This window comes from Melospiza melodia, unplaced genomic scaffold (genome assembly GCF_035770615.1).
Source record: "Melospiza melodia melodia isolate bMelMel2 unplaced genomic scaffold, bMelMel2.pri scaffold_149, whole genome shotgun sequence".
Taxonomy (NCBI): domain Eukaryota; kingdom Metazoa; phylum Chordata; class Aves; order Passeriformes; family Passerellidae; genus Melospiza; species Melospiza melodia.
In genome coordinates this window covers 1-21,800 of record NW_026948513.1, presented here as the reverse complement: position 1 = coordinate 21,800, position 21,800 = coordinate 1, and the positions used below count along the sequence as shown (strand labels likewise).

At 59.6% G+C, this 21,800-nt stretch overlaps 1 protein-coding gene across 1 annotated transcript in view; it reads right to left on the bottom strand.

The window, feature by feature from the left end:
* The window catches only part of LOC134433242 (voltage-dependent L-type calcium channel subunit alpha-1F-like), a gene marked incomplete at its 5' end in the record, with an annotated part of 39,498 nt that extends 17,702 nt beyond the window's left edge, over positions 1-21,796 (bottom strand). The window contains 16 exons of the mRNA XM_063182116.1: positions 517-576; positions 2,733-2,862; positions 3,473-3,605; positions 5,159-5,216; positions 6,064-6,118; positions 6,985-7,066; positions 7,836-7,956; positions 8,981-9,008; positions 9,278-9,475; positions 10,741-10,966; positions 13,430-13,590; positions 16,274-16,300; positions 18,535-18,622; positions 20,443-20,526; positions 20,612-20,769; positions 21,714-21,796. Of these exons, the coding sequence (XP_063038186.1) occupies positions 517-576; positions 2,733-2,862; positions 3,473-3,605; positions 5,159-5,216; positions 6,064-6,118; positions 6,985-7,066; positions 7,836-7,956; positions 8,981-9,008; positions 9,278-9,475; positions 10,741-10,966; positions 13,430-13,590; positions 16,274-16,300; positions 18,535-18,622; positions 20,443-20,526; positions 20,612-20,769; positions 21,714-21,796 (1,692 nt within the window). The remainder of the gene's footprint in view (positions 1-516; positions 577-2,732; positions 2,863-3,472; positions 3,606-5,158; positions 5,217-6,063; positions 6,119-6,984; positions 7,067-7,835; positions 7,957-8,980; positions 9,009-9,277; positions 9,476-10,740; positions 10,967-13,429; positions 13,591-16,273; positions 16,301-18,534; positions 18,623-20,442; positions 20,527-20,611; positions 20,770-21,713) is intronic.
* Positions 21,797-21,800: the final 4 nt, after the last annotated feature.

Sequence of the window (21,800 nt, the reverse complement as noted above, 5' to 3'; positions counted from 1 at the left end):
TCATCTGTGGGGGACCCCAAAATCACCCTGGGCACCCCAAAAACCCCAAAAACCCACCCCAAAACCATCCTGGGCACCCCAAAACCATCCTGGGCACCCCAAAAACCATCCTGGGAACGCCAGAAACCATCCTGGGAACCCCAAAATCACACTGGGAACCCCAAAACCATCCTGGGAACCCCTCGAACACCATCATCTGTGGGGGACCCCAAAATCACACTGGGAACCCCAAAAACCCCAAAAACCCACCCCAAAACCATCCTGGGCACCCCAAAAACCATCCTGGGCACCCCAAAACCATCCTGGGAACCCCCCAAACACCATCATCTGTGGGGCACCCCAAAATCATGGGAATTCACCCCAAAATCGTCCTGGGCACCCCAAAAATCACCCTGGGAACCCCAAACACCCCAAGGAACCCCAAAACCCCTGGGAACCCCGAACCCCCGGGGACCCCAAAACCCCCGGGGACCCCAAACCTCCCAAGGCACCCCGAACCCCCCGGTCTCCCCGCACCTTGAGCAGGATCTCCACGGTGAAGATGGAGGTGAAGGCGTAATCGAAGTAGCCCAAAATCTGAGGGGAAACGGGGGGACACCAGTAACACACCAGTAACACCAGTAACACACCAGTAACACACCAGTGCTCCCAGTAAGGCACCAGTAACACACCAGTAACATCCCAGTAACACACCAGTAACACCAGTAGCACACCAGTAACACACCAGTAACACACCAGTAACACCAGTAACACACCAGTAACACCAGTAACACACCAGTAACACACCAGTAACACCAGTAACACACCAGTAACACACCAGTAACACCAGTAACACACCAGTAACACACCAGTAACACACCAGTAACACCAGTAACACACCAGTAACACACCAGTAACACACCAGTAACACCAGTAACACACCAGTAACACACCAGTAACACACCAGTAACACACCAGTAACACCAGTAACACACCAGTAACACCAGTAACACACCAGTAACACACCAGTAACACCAGTAACACACCAGTAACACACCAGTAACACACCAGTAACACACCAGTAACACACCAGTAACATCCCAGTAACACACCAGTAACACACCAGTAACACCAGTAACACACCAGTAACACACCAGTAACATCCCAGTAACACACCAGTAACACACCAGTAACACACCAGTAACACACCAGTAACACCAGTAACACACCAGTAACACACCAGTTACATCCCAGTAACACACCAGTAACACCAGGAACACACCAGTAACACACCAGTAACACACCAGTAACACACCAGTAACACCAGTAACACACCAGTAACACCAGTAACACACCAGTAACACACCAGTAACACCAGTAACACACCAGTAACACACCAGTAACACACCAGTAACACACCAGTAACACCAGTAACACACCAGTAACACACCAGTAACACACCAGTAACACCAGTAACACACCAGTAACACACCAGTAACACACCAGTAACACCAGTAACACACCAGTAACACACCAGTAACACACCAGTAACACACCAGTAACACCAGTAACACACCAGTAACACCAGTAACACACCAGTAACACACCAGTAACACCAGTAACACACCAGTAACACACCAGTAACACACCAGTAACACACCAGTAACACACCAGTAACATCCCAGTAACACACCAGTAACACACCAGTAACACCAGTAACACACCAGTAACACACCAGTAACATCCCAGTAACACACCAGTAACACACCAGTAACACACCAGTAACACACCAGTAACACACCAGTAACACCAGTAACACACCAGTAACACACCAGTTACATCCCAGTAACACACCAGTAACACCAGGAACACACCAGTAACACACCAGTAACACACCAGTAACACCAGTAACACACCAGTAACATCCCAGTAACACACCAGTAACACACCAGTTACATCCCAGTAACATCCCAGTAACACACCAGTGCTCCCAGTAAGGCACCAGTAACACACCAGTAACATCCCAGTAACACACCAGTGCTCCCAGTGCTCCCAGTAACATCCCAGTGCTCCCAGTAACATCCCAGTAACATCCCAGTAACACACCAGTGCTCCCAGTAACATCCCAGTAACATCCCAGTGCTCCCAGTAACATCCCAGTAACATCCCAGTAACATCCCAGTGCTCCCAGTAAGGCACCAGTAACACACCAGTGCTCCCAGTAAGGCACCAGTAACATCCCAGTAACATCCCAGTGCTCCCAGTAAGGCACCAGTAACACACCAGTGCTCCCAGTAAGGCACCAGTAACATCCCAGTAACATCCCAGTGCTCCCAGTTACACACCAGTGCTCCCAGTAAGGCACCAGTAACATCCCAGTCCCTCCCAGTCCTCCCAGTGTTCCCAGTACGTGGTTCCCAGTCCCTCCCAGTGCTCCCAGTACGTGGTTCCCAGTCCCTCCCAGTCCCTCCCAGTGTTCCCAGTACGTGGTTCCCAGTCCCTCCCAGTCCCTCCCAGTGCTCCCAGTTTGCCCAGTGTTCCCAGTACGTGGTTCCCAGTCCCTCCCAGTCCCTCCCAGTCCCTCCCAGTCCCTCCCAGTGCTCCCAGTGTTCCCAGTACGTGGTTCCCAGTCCCTCCCAGTGCTCCCAGTTTGCCCAGTGTTCCCAGTACGTGGTTCCCAGTGCTCCCAGTTTGCCCAGTGTTCCCAGTACGTGGTTCCCAGTCCCTCCCAGTGTTCCCAGTGTTCCCAGTACGTGGTTGCGGGGCGAGTGGGCCCGCACGGGGTCCTCGGCCGCCAGGGAGATGCTGCTGAGGATGATGAAGACGAGGATGAGGTTGGTGAAGATGTGGTGGTTGATCAGCGCGTGGCACTTCACCCGCAGCCTGGGGACAGGGCCAGCACGGACCAGTATGGACCAGTATGGACCAGTACGGACCAGTATAAACCAGTACGGACCAGTACGGAGCAGTATGGACCAGTATGGACCAGTACGGACCAGTACGGACCAGTATGGACCAGTACGGACCAGTACGGACCAGTTCGGACCAGTACAGACCAGTACAGACCAGTTCATTCCAGTTCATCCCAGTTACCCCAGTTTGTGTCTCCAATCCCAGTTCATCCCAGTTACATCTGTGCATCCCAGTGCTCTTAGTGCTCCCAGTACATCCCAGTTCATCCCAGTACATCCCAGTACATCCCAGTTCATCCCAGTTCCCCCAGTTCCCAGTGCTCCCAGTTCATACCAGTTAGCCCAGTGCATCCCAGTTACTGCAGTGCAGTGCTCCCAGTACATCCCAGTCCATCCCAGTCCCCCCAGTTCTCCCAGTCCATCCCAGTCCCCCCAGTTCTCCCAGTTTGTGTCTCCAATCCCAATCCCCCCAGTCCATCCCAGTCCCCCCCAGTTCCTCCCAGTTTGCCCAGTCTGCCCAGTGTGCCCAGTTTGCCCAGTCCCTCCCAGTCCCCCCAGTCCCTCCCAGTTCCCCGGCTCACGGGTTGGTGCTGCTGAGCACGAAGAAGGCGCTGCCCTCGGGGATCGGCGTCACTTTGGTCTTGGGGGGCTCCTCCAGCGACTCCAGGCGGGCCCTGCCCAGGCTGTCCCTGTCCCCCGTGGGCTCCTCGTCACCTGCGGGGACACCGTGCCACCCGTGTCACATCTACCCCTGGGGGACATCTGTGTCACCTGTGTCACCTCCCATTCCCCAGGGACCCCCGTGCCACCCGTGTCACCTGTGTCACCTGTGTCACCTCCCCATGTCACCTCCCCGTGTCACCCGTGTCACCTCCCCGTGTCACCCGTGTCACCCGTGTCACCTCCCCCCCCGTGTCACCTGTGTCACCCGTGTCACCTCCCCGTGTCACCTGTGGGGACACCCATGTCACCTGTGTCACCTCCCTTGCCCCAGGGACCCCCATGTCACCTGCGGGGACACCGTGTTACCCGTGTCACCTCCCCGTGTCACCCGTGTCACATCCCCCCCCGTGTCACCTGCGGGGACACCGTGTCACCCGTGTCACCTGTGTCACCTCCCCGTGTCACCTGTGTCACCTCCCCGTGTCACCCATGTCACCTCCCCCCCCGTGTCACCCGTGTCACCTCCCTGTGTCACATCTACCCCCTGGGGACACCCGTGTCACCCGTGTCACCTGTGTCACCTCCCCGTGTCACCCGTGTCACCTCCCCCCCCGTGTCACCTGTGTCACCTCCCTGTGTCACATCTACCCCCTGGGGACACCCATGTCACCTGTGTCACCTCCCCGTGTCACCTCCCCGTGTCACCTGTGTCACCTCCCCTTCCCCAGGGACCCCCACGTCACTTGCGGGGACGCCCGTGTCACTTGTGTCACCTCCCCGTGTCACATCCCCCCTAAAAGGGACCCCCGTGTCACCTCCCCGTGTCACATCCCCCCTAAAAGGGACCCCCGTGTCACCTCCCCGTGTCACTTCCTCCCCTTCAGTGTCCCCGTGTCACCTGCGGGGACCCCCGTGTCACATCCCCCGTGTCCCGCCATTGTCACCTCCCTAAGGACCCCCGTGTCCCCTCCCTCCCCCCAGGGACCCCCGTGTCACATCCCCCTGTCACATCTCCCCCTTCAGTGTCCCCGTGTCACCTCCCCCTTTGGGGACCCTCGTGTCACATCCCCCCCTCTAGAGACGCTCGTGTCACCTCCCCGTGTCCCGCCATTGTCCCACCCCAGGGACCCCCACCCCAGGCACGGCCACCCCCCAGTGTCCCCAATGTCCCCAGTGTCCCCAATGTCCCCAATGTCCCCAATGTCCCCAGTGTCCCCAGTGTCCCCAGTGTCCCCAATGTCCCCAATGTCCCCAGTGTCCCCAATGTCCCCAGTGTCCCCAGTGTCCCCAGTGTCCCCAGTGTCCCCAGTGTCCCCAATGTCCCCAGTGTCCCCAGTGTCCCCAATGTCCCCAGTGTCCCCAATGTCCCCAGTGTCCCCAATGTCCCCAATGTCCCCAGTGTCCCCAATGTCCCCAGTGTCCCCAGTGTCCCCAGTGTCCCCAATGTCCCCAGTGTCCCCAGTGTCCCCAATGTCCCCAATGTCCCCAGTGTCCCCAGTGTCCCCAATGTCCCCAGTGTCCCCAATGTCCCCAATGTCCCCAGTGTCCCCAATGTCCCCAGTGTCCCCAGTGTCCCCAATGTCCCCAATGCAGGTCACACTCACCTTCCTCCCCCTCTTCCTCCTCCTCCTCCTCCTCTTCCTCCTGCGGATCCCCCTCGACCTGGGGAGGGGGAGGGGGGTGAGGACCCCCCCCAGTCACTGTCACCCCCCCCAAATCAATGTCACCCCTCGGGACCCCCCCCAAATTCCTGTCACCCCCAGGACCCCCCCCCCAAATCAATGTCACCCCCTGGGACCCCCAAATCAATGTCACACCCAGAGACCCCCCCCCAAATCAATGTCCCCCCCCAGGACCCCCCGCAGTCACTGTCACCCCCCTCCAATCAATGTCACCCCCAGGACCGCCCCCAAATCAATGTCACCTCCCCCAATCAATGTCACCCCCCGGGACCCCCCCAAATCCCTGTCACCCCGGGACCCCCCCCCAAATCAATGTCACCCCCCCAAATCAATGTCACCCCCAGAGACCCCCCTAAATCAATGTCACCCCCTGGGACCCCCCAGTCACTGTCACCCCCCCCAGATCAATGTCACCCCCAGAGACCGCCCCCTAATCAATGTCACCCCCCCTGGGACCCCCCAATCAATGTCACCCCCTGGGACCCCCCCCCAAATCCCTGTCACCCCCAGGACCCCCCAAATCAATGTCACCCCCTGGGAGCCCCCAGTCACTGTCACCCCCGGGACCCCCCAAATCAATGTCACACCCAGAGACCCCCCCCCAAATCAATGTCACCCCCGGCACCCCCCCAAATCCCTGTCACCCCCACGGGACCCCCCCCAAATCAATGTCACCCCCTGGGACCCCCCCCAAATCAATGTCACCCCTCGGGACCCCCCCTAATCAATGTCACCCCCCCAAATCCCTGTCACCCCCAGGACCCCCCCCAAATCCCTGTCCCCCCGGGACCCCCCCCAAATCCCCGTCACCCCGGACCCCCCCTCACCTTCACGGCCACCTCCGGGCTCTCTGTCCCCGTCCCCTCCTCCCCGGCCTTGTCCCTGCGTTTGGGGACAAAGGGGGGGCTCAGCCCGGGGGTCGCACCCCCCAAAAGGGGGTCCCAGGGGTCCCGGGGGATGTGGGGGACCCCTCCCCATCTCCCCAGAAGGGGGTCCTAGGGGTCCCAGGGGATTAGGGACCCCTCCCCATCACCCCAAAAAGGGGATCCCGGGGGTCCTGGGGGTCAGACCCCCCAAAATGGGTCCCAGGGGATTGGGGACCCCTCCCCATCACCCCCAAATGGGGACCTGGGGGTCTCAGGTATTGGGGACCCCTCCCCATCACCCCAAATGGGGATCCCGGGGGATGTGGGGACCCCTCCCCATCTCCCCAAATGGGGACCTGGGGGTCTCGGGGGATGTGGGGACCCCTCCCCATCACCCCAAAAGTGATCCCAGGGATTGGGGGGACCCCTCCCCATCACCCCAAAAAGGATCGCGGGGGTCTCAAGGGATGTGGGGACCCCTCCCCATCACCCCAAAAGGGTCCCAGGGATTGGGGGGACCCCTCCCCATCACCCCCAAAAGGGTCCCGGGGGTCTCAGGGGATTGGGGGTCCCCTCCCCATCACCCCCAAATGGGATCCCGGGGGTCTCAAGTATTGGGGACCCCTCCTCATCACCCCTAAAGGGTCCCGGGGGTCTCAGGGGATTGGGGGACCCCTCCCCATCACCCCAAAAGGGGGTCCAGGGGGTCCCGGGGGTCGGACCCCCCCAAAAGGGGTCTCGGGGGTCTCGGGGGTTTCTGGGGTCTCGGGGGTCCCGGGGGTCTCGGGGGTTTCTGGGGTCTCAGGGGTCCCTGGGGTCTCGGGGGTCCTGCTCGGGGGTCCCGGGGGTCCCAGGGGTCCCAGGGTTGGGGAGGGGTCTCACTTTTTGTCCCCCCCCGAGTTGATGTTGTCACCGTCGGCCAGGTTGTCCACGGCGATGGCCAGGAAGACGTTGAGGAGGATGTCTGAGGGGGGAGGGGCACCAGTGCTCCCAGTATGGCCCAGTATGCTCCCAGTGTGCTCCCAGTGCTCCCAGTGTGCTCCCAGTATGCTCCCAGTGCTCCCAGTATGCTCCCAGTGCTCCCAGTATGGCCCAGTATGCCCCAGTATGCCCCAATATCCTCCCAGTACCCCCAGTATCCACAGTGCTCCCAGAGTTCCCAGTCCATCCCAGTACCCCCAGTCCATCCCAGTGCCCCCAGTCCCTCCCACTGCTCCCAGTAACGCACAGTATCCTCCCAGTATCTCCCAGTAGGCTCCCAGTTTCCTCCCAGTATGCTCCCAGTGCCCCCCAGTATCCCCTAGTGTCCCCGAACACCCTCCCAGTATCCTCCCAGTGCTCCCAGTGTGCTCCCAGTATCCCCCAGTATCCTCCCAGTATGCTCCCAGAATCGTCCCAGTATTTCCCAGTCCCTCCCAGTCCCTCCCAGTCCATCCCAGTTCCCCTCCCAGTCCCTCCCAGTCCCTCCCAGTGCTCCCAGTCCCTCCCAGTCCCTCCCAGTTCCCCCAGTTCCCCCTCCCAGTCCATCCCAGTTCCCTCCCAGTCCCTCCCAGTCCCTCCCAGTGCTCCCAGTCCCTCCCAGTCCATCCCAGTTCCCCTCCCAGTCCATCCCAGTCCCTCCCAGTGCTCCCAGTCCCTCCCAGTCCATGCCAGTTCCCCCTCCCAGTCCCTCCCAGTGCTCCCAGTCCCTCCCAGTCGCTCCCAGTGCTCCCAGTTTCCCCAGTTGCGCTCACAGTTGCCGCAGATGAAGAGGATGACGAAGTAAACGCAGACGAGCATCCCGGGGAACACGGGCCCGCCGTAGGCCATGATGCCGTCGTACATGACGGCGTTCCAGTCCTCGCCCGTCAGGATCTGCACCCCAAAAATGGGGCACCCCAAAAAACGGGGACACCCCAAAACCTCAGCACCACCCCAAAAACCGGGACACCCTAAAAAACCGGGCACCCCAAAACCTCAGTGCCACCGTACATCACCGCGTTCCAGTCCTCGCCCGTCGGGATCTGCACCCCAAAAACCTCAGTGACACCCCAAAACCTCAGTGAGACCTGTCAGTAACACCCCAAAAACCGGGACACCCCAAAACATCAATGACACCCCAAAACTGGGCACCCCCAAAACCCGGGACACCCCAAAACCTCAGTTATACTCCAAAACTGCAGTGCCACCGTACATCACCGCATTCCAGTCCTCGCCCGTCAGGATCTGCACCCCAAAAACCTCAGTGACACCCAAAAACCAGGGCACCCCAAAACCTCAGTGCCATCCCAGGTCCCCCCCAGGTTTTGGGGTTCCCCAAAAGGCTCCCCCCAGGTTTTGGGGTCTCCTCCTGGCTTTGGGGGTCCCCTCTGCATTTTGCGGTTTTCGTTGGGATTTCAGGGACACCCTGAAGGTTTTGGGGTCTCCCTGAGGTTTTGGGGCTCCCCTAAATTCCCCTAAAGGTTCCCCAGGTTTTGGGGTCCCCCTGGGGTTTCGGGGTACCTGGAACACCGTGAGCAGCGCCTGCGGGAAGGGGTCGAAGGTGCTGCGTGCGCTTGGTCTGTGGGGTCTCCCTGAGGTTTTAGGGTACCCCAAAAGGTTCCCCCCAGGTTTTGGGGTACCCTAAAATGTTCCCCACCGGGTTTTGGGGTCCCCCCGGGTTTTGGGGTCCCCCCGGGTTTTGGGGTACCTTCAACACCGTGAGCAGGGCCTGTGGGGTTCCCCTGAGGTTTTGGGGGATACCCAAAAGGTTCCTCTGAGGTTTTGGGGTCCCCCCGTTTTCGGGGTACCTGGAACACGGTGAGCAGGGCCTGGGGGGTTCTCCCTGAGGTTTTGGGGTTCCCCTAAATTCCCCTAAAGGTTCCCCAGGTTTTGGGGTCCCCCTGGGGTTTCGGGGTACCTGGAAGACGGTGAGCAGCGCCTGCGGTCTCCCTGAGGTTTTGGGGTACCCCAAAAGGTTCCCCCCAGGTTTTGGGGTACCCTAAAATGTTCCCCCCCGGGTTTTGGGGTCCCCCCGGGTTTTGGGGTACCTGCAACACCGTGAGCAGGGCCTGTGGGGTTTCCCTGAGGTGCTGGGGTCTCCCTGAGGTTTTGGGGTACCCCAAAAGGTTCCCCCCAGGTTTTGGGTTTCCCTCCACGTTTTGGGGTTTCCCCCAGGTTTTGGGGTCCCCCTGGGGTTTCGGGGTACCTGGAACACGGTGAGCAGCGCCTGGGGAAGGTGTCGAAGGTGCTGCGCTTGGTCTGCGTCTCGTCGAAGCTGAAGCGGCCCCCGAAGAGCTGCATGCCCAGCAGGGCGAAGATGATGATGAAGAGGAAGAGCAGCAGCAGCAGCGAGGCGATGGATTTCATGGAGTTCAGCAGGGAACCGACCAGATTGCTCAGGGACGCCCAGTGCCTGTGGGATACTGGGGTTACTGGGACGGACTGGGATGGACTGGGAGCACTGGGAAGGATGAATGGATTTCATGGAGTTCAGCAGGGACCCGACCAGATTGCTCAGGGACGCCCAGTGCCTGCGGGATACTGGGGTTACTGGGAGGGACTGGGAGCACTGGGAAGGGCTGGATGGACAGTACAGAGCCAACATGCTGCGTGTCTGTGCTGTCCCAGTGTCGGTGTGTCCTGGTGTCAGTGTGTCCCGGTGTCGATGTGTCCCGGTGTCCGTGTGTCCCAGTGTTGGTGTGTCCCACTGTCAGTGTGTCCTGGTGTCGGTGTGTCATGTCCCACTGTGTGTCCCCGTGCTGTCCTGGTTTTGGGGTGTCCCACTGTTGGTGTGTCCCGCTGCTTGTCCCCGTGCTGTCCCAGTGTCAGTGTGTCCCACTGTCCCCACGCTGTCCCGGTGTCAGTGTGTCCCAGTGTCAGGGTGTACTGCCATTGGTGTGTCCCAGTGTGTGGCACTGACGTGTCCCTGTCCCAGTGTCGGTGTGTCCCACTGTCGGTGTGTCCCACTGTCGGTGTGTCCCACTGTCCGTGTGTCCCACTGTCCGTGTGTCCCACTCTCAGTGTGTCCCACTGTCCGTGTGTCCCACTGTTGATGTGTCCCCGCGTTGTCCCCGCAGTGTCCCAGTGTCAGCGTGTCCTGCTGTCGGCATGTCCCACTGTCATGTGTCCCGGTGTCAGTGTGTCCCACTGTCAGTGTGTCCTGCAGCATGTCCCCATGCTGTCCCACTGTCAGTGTGTCCTGCAGCATGTCCCCGTGCTGTCCCAGTGTCAGTGTGTCCCACTGTCGGTGTGTCCCCGCCCTGTCCTGGTGTCGGTGTGTCCCACTACGTGTCCTCACGCTGTCTCCGTGTCAGTGTGTCCCGGTGTCAGTATGTCCCACTGTCGGTGTGTCCCACCGTGTGTCCCGACCTGTCCCCACGCCATCCCCACCCTGTCCCCACTCTGTCCCCGCTCCATCCCCACTCTGTCCCCGCGCTGTCCCCGCTCCATCCCCACCCTGTCCCCACTCTGTCCCCGCTCCATCCCCACCCTGTCCCCGCGCTGTCCCCGCTCCATCCCCACTCCATCCCCACTCTGTCCCCGCGCTGTCCCCACTCTGTCCCCGCTCCATCCCCACTCTGTCCCTGCTCCATCCCCACTCTGTCCCCACCCTGTCCCCACTCCATCCCCGCTCCATCCCCGCCCTGTCCCCACTCTGTCCCCACCCTGTCCCCTCACCGGGTGACCTTGAAGACGCGCAGCAGGCGCACGCAGCGCAGCACGGAGATGCCGAGCGGCTCCATGGCGCCCCGCTCCACCAGCGCGGTCTCCAGCACGCCCCCGCACACCACGAAGCAATCGAAGCGGTTGAAGAAGCTCGCGAAGTAACACGAGGGGCCCAGCGCGTAGAGCTTCAGCACCATCTCGGCCGCGAAGAGCGACAGCAGCGCCTTGTTGGCGTAGGCTGGGGGGGACACAGCGGGGACACAGCCGGGTCACACCCCGGGAGGGTGGGATGGGACCCCCGGGCTCTGGGGACACAGCCGGGTCACACCCCGGGAGAGCGGGATGGGACCCCCGGGCTCTGGGGGTGATGGGGACACCGAGGGGACACAGCCGGGTCACAGCCCGGGAGGGCGGGATGGGACCCCCGAGATCTGGGGGTGATGGGGACACCGAGGGACACAGCCGGGTCAACCCCCGGAGGGCGGGATGGGACCCCCGGGCTCTGGATGGAGGAACACACCTGGGTCACCCCCCGGGAAGGCACTGGGAGTGGGATGAGACCCCCGAGATCTGGGGGTGATGGGGACACCGAGGGGACACAGCCGGGTCACCCCCCGGAGGGCGGGATGGGACCCCCGGGCTCTGGAGGAGGTGTTGGGGGGCTCTGGGGGGTCTTGGGGGCTCTGGGGGCTTTGGAAAGCGTTGAGGAGTTTGAGATGCACGGGGAGGTGTCGGGCGGCACTGGGAGATGTTGGGGGGCACTGGGAGATGTTGGGGGGCACTGGAGGGTGTTGGGGGGCACTGGGAGATGTTGGGGGGCACTGGGGGGTGTTGGGGGGCACTGGGAGATGTTGGGGGGCACTGGAGGGTGTTGGGGGGCACTGGGAGATGTTGGGGGGCACTGGGAGATGTTGGGGGGCACTGGAGGGTGTTGGGGGCACTGAGGGGTGTCGGGGGGTGATGTTTGGGGGGCACTGGGAGGTGTTGGGGGGCACTGGGGGGTGTTGGGGGGCACTGGAGGGTGTCGGGGGCACTGAGGGGTGTCGGGGGTGATGTTTGGGGGGCACTGGGAGATGTTGGGGGGCACTGGAGATGTTGGGGGGCACTGGGGGGTGTCGGGGGGTGATGTTTGGGGGGCACTGGAGGGTGTTGGGGGCACTGAGGGGTGTCGGGGGGTGATGTTTGGGGGGCACTGGGGGGGTCTTGGGGGTACTGAGGGGTCTTGGGTGACACTGGGAAGTGTCGGGGGGCACTGGAGGATTTTGGGGTGCCCTGGAGGGTGTTGGGGGCACTGAGGGGTTTTGGGGGGCATAGGGAGGGTGTTGGGGGGGCACTGGGGAATGTTGGGGGGCCCTGAGGGGTTTTGGGGGGATACCGAGGGGTTTGGGGGGGCACGGGGAGGTTTGAGAGGCACTGGGAAGTGTTGGGGGTGCCCTGGATGATATCCGGGGGTCCTGGAGGATTTCGGGGTGCCCTGGAGGATACCCGGGTGTCCCAGGGGCTTTGGGAGGCACTGGGAGGCATTGGGGGGGCACTGAAGGATTTTTGGGGTGCCTTGGAGGGTTTCGGGGTGCCCTGGATGATAGTCCGGGTGCCCTGTAGGAATTCGGGGTGCCCTGGATGATATCCAGGGGTCCTGGAGGATTTCGGGGTGCCCTGTAGGAATTCGGAGTGCCCTGGAGGAATTCGGGGTGCCCTGGATGATATCCGGGGGTCCTGGAGGATTTCGGGGTGCCCTGAAGGAATTCGAGGTGCCCTGGATGATATCCGGGGTGCCCTGGAGGATTTCGGGGTGCCCTGGATGATATCCGGGGTGCCCTGTAGGAATTCGAGGTGCCCTGGATGATATCGGGGTGCCCTGGATGATATCCGGGGGTCCTGGAGGATTTTGGGGTGCCCTGGATGATATCCGGGGTGCCCTGTAGGAATTCGGGGTGCCCTGGATGATATCCGGGGTGCCCTGTAAGATACCCGGGTGTCCCAGGGGGTTTGGGAGGCACTGGGAGGCATTGGGTGGCACCAAAGGATTTCGGGGTGCCCTGCAGGAATTCGGGGTGCCCCAGGGGATCTCGGGGTGCCCTGGATGATATCCGAGGGGTCCTGGAGGATTTCGGGGTGCCCTGGAGGATACCCGGTGTCCTGGGGGGTTTGGGAGGCACTGGGGGCACTGAAGGATTTTTGGGGTGCCCCAGGGGATCTCGGGGTGCCCTGGATGATAGTCCGGGTGCCCTGCAGGAATTCGGGGTGCCCTGTAGGAATTCGGGGTGCCCTGGATGATATCCGGGGTGCCCTGTAGGATACCCGGTGTCCTGGGGGGTTTGGGAGGCACTGGGGGGCACTGAAGGATTTCGGGGTGCCCCAGGGGATCTCGGGGTGCCCTGGATGATATCTGGGGGTCCTGGAGGATTTCGGGGTGCCCTGTAGGATACCCGGTGTCCTGGGGGGTTTGGGAGGCACTGGGGGGCACTGAAGGATTTTTGGGGTGCCCCGGGGGATGTCGGGGTGCCCACCCTGCGTCTCGGTGAGCCAGGGCAGCTGCCCGTGGTGCTCGGAGGCGATGGTGAGCGTGTCGAGGGGCCCTGGGGGGTATCGGGTGGTACCGGAGGGTTTGGGGTGCCCTGCAGGAATTCGGGGTGCCCTGCAGGATTTCGGGGTGCCCCGGGGGATCTCGGGGTGCCCCGGGGAGCCCCAGTTTGCCCACCCTGCGTCTCGGTGAGCCAGGGCGGCTGCCCGTGGTGCTCGGAGGCGATGGTGAGCGTGTTGAGGAACACGAGCAGCAGCACGGTCCAGTAGAAGGACACGGATTTCACCGCGGCGCGGCAGCGGCGCCGCCACAGGCGGTTCAGGCGGCGCAGGCGGCGGCTGCGGGCCCGGGACACGGGGGGACACGGGGGGACAGGGGACAGCAAGGGACACGGGGGGGACACGGGGGACACCGGGGGGACAGGGGACACGGGGGACAAAGGGGACACGGGGGGGACACGGGGAACAAAGGGGACAGCAAGGGACAAAGGGGGACAAAGGGGACACGGGGGGGACAGGGGACAGCGAGGGACACGGGGGGGACACGGGGGACAAAGGGGACAAAGGGGGGGACACGGGGGACAGCGGGGACACGGGGGACAATGGGGACACGGGGGGGACACGGACACAAGGGGGACACAAGGGGGACACCGGGGACACCGAGGGACACGGGGGACAAAGGGGACACGGGGGACAGCAAGGGACACGGGGGACCCCAAGGGGACACGGGGGGGGACACGGGGGGGACACGGGGGTGGACACGGAGGACAATGGGGACACGGCGGGGACAGGGGACAGTGAGAGGGTTTGGGGACACAAGGGGACACCGAGGGACACCGGGGACACGGGGGGGACACGGGGTGGACACGGGGGACAATGGGGACACGGGGGACAGCCAGGACACGGGGACACGGGGGACAAAGGGACACGGGGGACCCCAAGGGGACAGGGGACACGGGGGGGACACGGGGGACAGCAAGGGACACGGGGGACAAAGGGGACACGGGGGGGACAGGGGACAGTGAGAGGGTTTGGGGACACAGGGGACACCGAGGGACACAGGTGACACCGAGGGACAGCGAGGGACACGGGGGACAAAGGGAGACAAAGGGGACACGGGGACACCGAGGGACACGGGGGACAAAGGGAGACAAAGGGGACACAGGGACACCGAGGGACACCGAGGGACACGGGGGACAAAGGGAGACAAAGGGGACACGGGGACACCGAGGGACACGGGGGACAAAGGGAACACGGGGGGGACACGAGGACATGGGGGACACGAGGACATGGGGGACAGCGAGGGACACGGGGGACAAAGGGGACACGGGGGGGACAGGGGACAGTGAGAGGGTTTGGGGACACAGGGGACACCGAGGGACACCGGGGACACGGGGGTGACACCGAGGGACAGCGAGGGACAGCGAGGGACACGGGGGACAATGGGGACACGGGGGGGACACGAGGGACACCAAGAGGACAGGGGACACGGGGGGGGACACGGGGGACAGCAAGGGACACGGGGGACACGGGGGACAAAGGGGACACGGGGGGGACACGGGGGGGACACGGGGGGGACACGGGGGGGACACGGGGGGGACACGACAATCAGCCCCGGTGACACAGGAGGGGTGAGGGGGGTTTGGGTCACACAGAACCAGAAGAGATTTGCGAGATCAATGAGTACAAATCTTTTTTTTTTTTTTTTTTTTTTTTTTTTTTTACCCATTTTTGGGTTAAAACCTTTTCCTTTAACCCCATTTTTGGGTAAAAACCTTTCCCTTAAACCCAAATTCCCATAAAAACCGTTCCCTTAAACCCATAGTTTGGTAAACGTTTTCCATAAAAAACTTTGGTAAATGTTTTCCATAAAAATCTTTCCTTTAAACCCAAATTTCCATAAAAACCTTTCCTTTAAACCCATATTTCCATAAAAACCTTTCCCTTAATCCAATTTTTCCATAAAAACCTTTTACTTAAATTTTGGTAAAACCCTTTCCTTAAACTGATATTTCCATAAAAATCTTTCCATTAACCTCGTATTTCCATAAAAACCTTTCCCTTAAACACATTTTTTGATAAAAAAACCTTTCCCTTAAACCCGTATTTCCATAAAAATCTTCTCCTTAAACCCAAATTTCATTAAAAACCTTTCACTTAATCCCATATTGCCATTGAAACCTTTCCCCCAAACCCAAATTTGGGTAAAATCCTTTTCCTTAAACCCATATTTTTTATAAAAACCTTTCCTTAAACCCATATTTCCATAAAAACCTTTCCTTAATCCATATTTCCATAAAACCCTTTCCCTAAACCCCAAATTTTATTAAAAACCTTTTCCGTATTTCCATTTTTCCCATAAAAACCTTTTCCATATTTCCATTTTTCCCATAAAAACTTTTCCGTATTTCCATTTTTCCCATAAAAACCTTTTCCGTATTTCCATTTTTCCCATAAAAACCTTTTTCATATTTCCATTTTTCCCATAAAAACCTTTTCCATATTTCCATTTTTCCCATAAAAACCTTTTCCATATTTCCATTTTTCCCATAAAAACCTTTTCCGTATTTCCATTTTTCCCATAAAAACCTTTTCCGTATCTCCATTTTTCCCATAAAAACCTTTTCCATATTTCCATTTTTCCCATAAAAACCTTTTCCGTATTTCCATTTTTCCCATAAAAACCTTTTCCGTATTTCCATTTTTCCCATAAAAACCTTTTCCATATTTCCATTTTTCCCATAAAAACCTTTTCCGTATTTCGATTTTTCCCATAAAAACCTTTTCCGTATTTCCATTTTTCCCCATAAAAACCTTTTCCATATTTCCATTTTTCCCATAAAAACCTTTTCCGTATTTCCATTTTTCCCATTAAAACCTTCTCCATATTTCCATTTTCCCATAAAAACCTTTTCCATATTTCCATTTTTTCCTTCAAACCCGTATTTGGGATGGGTTTGGAGGTTTTGGGGTCCCCCCCTAAATTCATTCCCCATTCCCCCCCATTTTTCTCCCCACTCACCAGAATTTTGTCTTGGTAATTTTGCCCCTGGAGACAGAAAAAAAAAAAAAAAAAGCAGAAATTACCCCAAAATTACACCAAAATTTGGGGATTTTGGGGGATTCCCTCAGCCATGGGGGGGAATTTTTGGGGTGCCGGGGTCGGTTTTGGGGTCCTGGAGGGAATTTTGGGGGAACTGTGGGGCTCTGGAGGGGTCTCAGAGGGGTTTGAGGGTCATTTTTGGGGTCCTGGAGGGAATTTGGGGGGTCCCGGGGGTATGGAGGGGTCTCAGGGGGCTTTGGGGGTCGGTTTTGGGGTCTCAGGGGGCTTTATTGGGGTGCCGGGGTCGGTTTTGGGGTCCTGGAGGGAATTTGGGGGGGCTCTGGAGGGGTCTCAGGGGGCTTTGAGGCTGCTTTGGGGGTCGGTTTTGGGGTCTCAGGGGGATTTATTGGGGTGCTGGGGTCGATTTTGGGGGACCCTTGGGGCTCTGGAGGGGTCTCAGAGGGGTTTGAGGGTCAGATTTGAGGTCCTGGATGGAATTTGGGGGGACTCTGGAGGGGTCTCAGGGGGCTTTGAGGTGCTTTGGGGGTCGGTTTTGGGGTCTCAGGGGGATTTTGGGGGGGGTCTGTGGGGCTCTGGAGGGGTCTCAGAAGGCTTTGGGGGTCGGTTTTGGGGTCTCAGGGGGCTTTTTTGGGTGCTGGGGTCGGTTTTGGGGTCCTGGAGGGAATTTTGGGGGACCCTTGGGGCTCTGGAGGGGTCTCAGGGGGCTTTGAGGGTCAGATTTGGGGTCCTGGATGGAATTTGGGGGGCTCTGGAGGGGTCTCAGGGGGCTTTGAGGTGCTCTGGGGGTCGGTTTTGGGGTCTCAGGGGGATTTATTGGGGTGCTGGGGTCGGTTTTGGGGTCCTGGATGGAATTTTGGGGGGTCCCGGGGGTCTCTCAGGGGTCTCTCGGGGTCTCTGAGGGGTCCCATGAGTCTGGGGGTGTCCCATGGGTCTGGGGGTGTCTCGGGGGTCCCGGGGGTCTGGGGGTGTCCCAGGGATCCGGGGGGGGTCCCAGGGATCCCGGGGTTCTCTCAGGGGTCTCTTGGGGGTCCCGGGGAGTGTCAGGGGTCTGGGGGTATCCTGGGGGTCTGGGGGTCCCAGGGGTCTGTGGGGTGTCCCGGGGGTCTGTGGGGTGTCCTGGGGGTCTCTCGGGGGTCCTGGGGGTCTGTAGGGGTCTTCCAGGGATCTGGGGGGGGGTCTCTTGGGGGTCCCTGGAGTCTGGGGGGTGTACCGGGGGTCTGTGGGGTGTCCCTGGCTCGGGGGTCCCGGAGATTTCTCGAGGGTCTCTCGGGGGTCTGGGGATTGTCCCGGGGGTCTGTGGGGCTGTCCTGGGGGTCCTGGATGTGTCCTGGGGGTCCCAGGGGTCTTTCGGGGGTCTGTGGGGCTGTCCCGGGGGTCCCGGGGGTCTCTCGAGGGTCTCTCGGGGGTCTGGGCTGTGTCCCTGGGTTGGGGGTCCTGGGGGTCTGATGGATTCTCTCCAGGGTCCATGGGGGTCTCAGGGGTCTGGGGGCTGTCCCGGGGGTCCCGGAGGTCTCTCGGGTGTCCCGGGGGTCCCTCGAGGGTCTCTCGGGGTCTGGGGGCTGTCCTGGGGGTCCCGGGGGTCTCTCGAGGGTCTCTCGGGGGTCCTGGGGGTCTGTGAAGGTTCCCGGGGGTCTGTGGGGGGTCCCTGGGGTCTCTCGGGGTCCCTGGCTCGGTGGTCCCGGGGTCCCATGGGTCTGTGGGTGGTCCCGGGGGTCTGTGGGGTCTGGGGGTCTCTCGGGGCTCTCTTGGGGGTCCCGTGGGGTCCCGTGGGGTCCTTGGGTCGGGGGTCCCGGGGGTCTGTGGGGTGTCCCGGGGGTCTCTTGGCGCTCCCTGGGATCTGGGGGTGTCTCGGGTGTCCCGGGGGGTCCCTCGGGGGTCCCAGGGGTCTCAGGGGTCTCTCGGGGGTCCCGGGGGTCTCTCAGGGGTCTCTCAGGGGTCTCGGGGGTCTCTCGGGTCTCTCGGGGGTCTCTCGGGGGTCTCTCAGGTGTCCCGGGGGTCCCGGGGGTCTCTCGGGGGTCTCTCAGGATTCCCGGGGGTCTCTCGGTTGTCCCGGGGGTCCCGGGGGTCTCTCAGGGGTCTCTCGGGGGTCTCAGGGGTCTCCCGGGGGTCCCAGGGGTCTCTCGGGTGTCCCGGGGGTCCCAGGGGTCTCTCGGGTGTCCCGGGGGTCTCAGGGGTCTCTCGGGGTCCCGGGGGTCTCTCAGGGGTCCCGGGGGTCTCACAGGCACTGCTCGCAGGCCGTCGGCGGCGCCTCCTCCTCGCCCACGGTCTCGGTGTTCACTGAGGTGGTTTCACTGCCCGGGAGGCTCGCTGGGAACGGGCACTGGGTAAACTGGGAGAACTGGGAATGGGGAAACTGGGAGAACTGGGAGAACTGGGAGAACTGGGAGAACTGGGAGAACTGGGAGAACTGGGAGAACTGGGAGAACTGGGAGAACTGGGAACGGGGACTGGGAGAACTGGGAACGGGGACTGGGGAAACTGGGAGAACTGGGAACAGGGAACCGGATAAACTGGGAGAACTGGGAGGGACTGGGAATGGGGGACTGGGTAAACTGGGAGAACTGGGAATGGGGGACTGGGTAAACTAGGAGAACTGGGAATGGGGGACTGGGTAAACTGGGAGAACTGGGAATGGGGGACTGGTTAAACTGGGGGGACTGGGGGGGGTACTGGTTAAACTGGGGGGGACTGGGGGGGGTACTGGTTAAACTGGGAGGGTACTGGGGAACCCGGCGTGGGGGGGTTGAGGGCTCTGGGTCCAGGGAATTTGGGGTGTCTGCATTAAGGGAGTTTTGGGGTACCCAGGTCTGGGTTCAGGGGATTTGGGGTGCCCAGGTCCAGGGAATTTGGGGTGTCTGGGTTCAGGGAATTTGGGATTTCTGGGCTCAGGGAATTTGGGGTACCCGTATCTGGGTGATTTGGGGTACCCCAATCTGGGTGTTTTGGGGTGCCCATTCTGGGGATTTTGGGGTGCCCAGGCTCAGTGAATTTGGGGTGCCCCAGTCTGGGGGATTTGGGGTGCCCAGGTTCAGTGAATTTGGGGTGTCTGGGCTCAGGGAATTTGGGATTTTTGGGTTCGGGAATTTGGGGTACCCCAATCTGGGTGATTTGGGGTGCCCAGGCTCAGTGAATTTGGGGTACCCCAGTCTGGGGGATTTGGGGTGCCCAGATTCAGTGAATTTGGGGTGTCTGGGCTCAGGGAATTTGGGATTTTTGGGTTCAGGAATTTGGGGGACCCCTATTTGGGTGATTTGGGGTACCCCAATCTGCGTGTTTTGGGGTGCCCAGATTCAGTGAATTTGGGGTGCCCCAGTCTGGGGGATTTGGGGTGCCCAGGCTCAGTGAATTTGGGGTGCCCATTCTGGGGGTTTTGGGGTGCCCAGGTCTGGGAGATTTGGGTGCCCCAGTCTGGGTTCAGGGACTTTGGGGTACCCCGATCTGGGGGATTTGGGGTGCCCAGGTTCAGTGAATTTGGGGTGTCTGGGCTCAGGGAATTTGGAATTTCTGGGTTCGGGAATTTGGGGTACCCCTATCTGGGTGATTTGGGGTACCCCAATCTGCGTGTTTTGGGGTGCCCAGGTTCAGTGAATTTGGGGTGCCCCAGTCTGGGTGTTTTGGGGTGCCCATTCTGGGGATTTTGGGGTGCCCAGGCTCAGTGAATTTGAGATGCCCCAGTCTGGGGGATTTGGGGTACCCCAGTCTGGGTTCAGGGACTTTGGGGTACCCCGATCTGGGGGATTTGGGGTGCCCAGGCTCAGTGAATTTGGGGTGTCTGGGTTCAGGAATTTGGGGTACCCGTATCTGGGTGATTTCGGGTACCCCAATCTGCGTGTTTTGGGGTGCCCAGGCTCAGTGAATTTGGGGTGTCTGGGTTCAGGGAATTTGGGGTGCCCCGGCTCAGTGAATTTGGGTATTTTGGGGTCCCCCAATCCGGACATTTCGGGGTGCCCAGGCTCAGTGAATTTGGGCATTTTGGGGTCCCCCAATCCGGATATTTCGGGGTGCCCAGGCTCAGTGAATTTGGGTATTTTGGGGTCCCCCAATCCGGATATTTCGGGGTGCCCAGGCTCAGTGAATTTGGGTATTTTGGGGTCCCCCAATCCGGATATTTTGGGGTGCCAGGGTACCGTGCGTGTCCGTGGAGTGACTCGCGTGCCGCAGCCACTTCAGCCTCGGCTTCCTCTTCCCCATCAGCTCCTCCGCGGTCAGACCTGAGGAGAACGAAACCCACGGAGATTTTGGGGCGCTCGGGATTTTGGGGTTCGCCCCAAAAGCGCCCCCCCAAACGCCACTGACGGTGCTTGTCGTGCTCTCCCTCCTCCTCCTCGCCCTCGAGCTCGGCCTGGGTGATCCAGTCCATGTAACCCCTCAGGTCCTCCTCCAGCTGCTGCTTCTCGCGCAGCTTCTGGAAATCTCCGCGGGCTTTGGCCTTCTCGCGCTCCTTGGAGAACTCCCTGGGCAGGGGGACAGGCGGGACCCCGGAAATGGCAAGGTGTGACCCCAAAATCCCACAAAAAATCCCCCCAAACATCCCACAAAAACAAAAAAAAATATCCCGAAAACGGCAAGGTGTGACCCCCAAAAATCCCACAAAAAACCCCCCCAAAAATCCCACAAAAACAAAAAAAATATCCCAAAAATGGCAAGGTGTGATCCCCCAAAAATCCCTCAAAAAATCACAAAAAATCCCACAAATATCCCCCCCAAAAAATCACAAAATTCCCCAAAACACCATGGTGTGATCACCCAAAAAACTCAAAAAAATTTCAAAAAATCCCCCCAAAAAATCCCCCAAAATCCCCCAAAAATCTCAAAAAAATCCCCCAAAAATCCCCAAAAAATCCCAAAAAAATCCCCAAAAACCCCCAAAAAACCCCCAGAAAACCCCAAAACCCCCAAGATGTGTTCCCCCAAAAAGCTCCCAAAAATCCCCCCCAAAAATCCCCAAAAAATAAAAAAAAAAAAACAAAAATTCCCCAAAAACCCCAAAAAATCCCCAAAATCCCAAAAAATCCCCCAAAAATCTCAAAAAAAATCCCCCAAAAATCCCCAAAAAGCTCCCAAAAACCCCCCCAAAAATCCCCCCAAAAATCCCCCCAAAAATCCCCCTAAAAAAAACCCAAAAAATTCCAAAAAAACCCCCAAAAATCCCCCCAAAAAAATCCCCAAAAAACCCCAAAAAATCCCCCAAAAATCTCAAAAAAATCTCAAAAAAATCTCAAAAAAAATCCCAAAAAAACCCCCAAAAAATCCCCCCAAAAAACCCCCAAAATCCCAAAATATCCCCAAAAAATCCCCAAAAAATCCCCCCAAAAAATCCCCCAAAATGCCCAAAAAATCCCCAAAATCCCCAAAAAACCCCAAAAAACCCCCAAAACCCCACATTTGGATTGCTGACCCGCTGAGCACGCCCAGGACGAGGTTGAGCACGAAGAAGGAGCCGAAGATGACGAGGCTGACGAAGTAAATCCAGGGCAGCTCGTGA